This window comes from Xenia sp. Carnegie-2017, unplaced genomic scaffold (genome assembly GCF_021976095.1).
Source record: "Xenia sp. Carnegie-2017 unplaced genomic scaffold, XeniaSp_v1 HiC_scaffold_25, whole genome shotgun sequence".
Taxonomy (NCBI): domain Eukaryota; kingdom Metazoa; phylum Cnidaria; class Anthozoa; order Malacalcyonacea; family Xeniidae; genus Xenia; species Xenia sp. Carnegie-2017.
In genome coordinates, this window is record NW_025813488.1 from 1810505 (window position 1) to 1813145 (window position 2641).

The window sequence follows — 2641 nt, forward strand, 5'->3', positions numbered from 1 at the left end:
TACATTTGTTGCATGTAAAGGCCAGGCTTTGGCCAAACGAAAATACAAAAGAATGAAATGAAGCGCTTCACACAATCGTCGACACAAACATATAAACACAAGCATGGAAACTTGATAAAAATGAAAATAAAATCCCTTTTGTTTTGCTTTTTCCATCCCCCGGATACATGCTTTGCTTTGTTGTGCTTATTTCGTTAGTGAAAACAAGGCTTATAAAACAATCTTCGACTTAAGTTGCTGCAGAGCCTTTGTTAAAACGGTTTGCTTGAAAACGATTTAACACGTCACCTGAACTCATCACACATTGGTATTTATAGCTTTGGCGAAGCAAAGGAACTTAGTTTTTATATGTACTAACATCATCTTCAAAGACATTTAAAGCATTAGGCATTTAAGAATGGCGTCTTATCCTGTTTCTATAATGAAAGAATATGACTTTTTGTTGTTCTTTCGATCAATAAATTGCGGTAGGAAGCTGGAGGTGCTACGCGAGAATGCGCATTACATTTTTGTTGGTGAGAACATCAAATACCGCGGTTATCGAAGATATTTTTATGTTCCAAATGTTGAAGAAGTTGAAGTATTAAGACATAAAATCACGAGCAAGCTCTTGATTACGACAGCGACATGTTCCGCAGAAAATATCGACGGGAAAATAGTCAGCGAAATGTTTTTTGTTGTCGTGGACACCTCTGATTCGCATGTAAGAAAAGCACTCGACGAAACATTTGATAAAGCTAAGCAACTCATAGAAAATGGAGAGAAATTCACGGTCCAGTTCGATCTAGATCAGTCGATCGCAGCTTGGTATGACCAATGTTTGAATTACGACAATCCTTCTTGTGAAAAAATTTCCACGTCAGTTGGTGCTGGGTTTTATCTTCTACATGAAAACCCACCACATCCCATACCCCGCAGACAGAAAAATATGAGTGACGTTGAACTTTTCTTTGGTTTGGCCTGTTTTCCATGTTATCTCTGCTACTTGTATATAAGACATCTTATCGATCAACTAACTTACTCACCGAACGGCTTGTTGGATGACTCTTCGATTGTGAAAATACCAACCAACTTCAAAGTGAAAGATCAATACCCAAGTTTTGTACGAAGAATGGAATATATTGACTTCAGCATGTTTCACGCCTGATTCTTTAAGCTGCGTTTCAACCACGCAACATTAGTTTTTTCGTTATTATATAATGCCTCAAAGCAATTCTCTACAATGTAATGGCTTTTGTCTCGTTTTATTCTATCATAATTAAAATTTCTCGTGAATTTGAACTTAATCGTAAGGAGAAGGACAAATTACGAACGTGAAAATTTTCACAAGTTTCTATATGCTCGGAGAAATTTTATAACCTTAGATTAAGCAAGGCGTTATTTCAGTTTGAAAAATTACCAGCTCTGGGAGATTCTTTATACAATTCTTCATGATGCTGTTGTATGTTTATTACAATTATGCTATAGCTTCTTCTTTGGTGATTATTACTTTTTATATTGTTTAGCATTAGAATAATCTTTAAAAAATGCTCTGATGTATAAACAAATCTGTAGTCAAATATCTTAGACCGAAATATTTTGTATGGAGACGATCAAAATATTCCAGTTTAATAAAGAACCAGCTTTCTGTTTATGTTGCATGACAAATTTTTATGACGACGTACATGTATTGAAAATGTTTAAATTAAATTCTTTTATTCTAAGCACAAACATGGCCACTTTTATCTTATCGACCTGTCAATGCCTCTGGAGGAATAGGAATACGCTCTAAAGGGTGTGTCAAAAGAAAACCTTTATAAATAAAACTGCATTGTGAAATGCCAATGTCTGGTCAGTACGGCATGCAAATCTAAATGTTGTAGCTATTACAATGCATGTTTTGTGGTTATGAGTTAGGTCCCGGGAGCAGAAAAACTTGACAAAGATATGTATATATGTATACGTAATAAAAGTGGAATGCACCATTTCCTCAAGAATTCAAACGACAAGAGATTTTTGTCATGATGATTGAAATTTGAATTGCAAACAAGGGAAACTTTTGTTCAATTCGACCACAAGATGGCGACCGTGACATAACATGCAAACTACTTGTTTGTAAATGTAGATCGTCCAGGTTGGTATAGTCCTGAGAAGGACTGTTTTTGTTGTTGTTGACTGACGTTTCGACAACCTTAGCGGTAGTCATCTTAAGAGTCAAAATGAAGAATTGAAAATGAATGAATGATCATCTTTACAGTCAAAATGAAGAATTGAAAATGTATGAATGATTTTGACTCTGAAGATGACTACCGCTAAGGTTGTCGAAACGTCAGTCAACAACAACAAAAACAGTCCTTCTCAGGACTATACCAACCTGGACGATCTACATTTACAAACATGTAACGATACACCCGGGTTCAAACCATTTACTTTATGCAAACTACTTGCTACAAAAAATTTCAATGGCTGTTCAAAAAATTACTCTTTTGTGATTTGACAATACATTTCCACGTGCTAGAAGTACTATCAAAATAGCATACAAGGTGAATTAGCTCAATCAAAGCCTCGACGTAAGTTGCTGTAAAAGTCATTGAAATTCTAATGTATAATAACATGCTTACAAATGATGGTATTAGCAGTATTTAGACATGTCTTGTTTACA

The 2641-nt window shown here is 35.1% G+C and overlaps 1 protein-coding gene across 1 annotated transcript; it reads left to right on the top strand.

The window, feature by feature from the left end:
- Positions 1 to 360: 360 nt before the first annotated feature.
- LOC124453422 lies at positions 361 to 1147 on the top strand. Its single transcript, XM_047004243.1, has one exon. It carries the CDS (start codon positions 398 to 400, stop codon positions 1145 to 1147), a length of 750 nt encoding a protein of 249 aa, XP_046860199.1. The 5' UTR covers positions 361 to 397.
- The last annotated feature ends 1494 nt before the right edge of the window (positions 1148 to 2641 follow it).

What these genes read in the sequence shown, in the direction of transcription:
- LOC124453422 (XM_047004243.1), top strand. Translation starts at nt 398, where the DNA reads ATGGCGTCTTATCCTGTTTCTATAATGAAAGAATATGACTTTTTGTTG.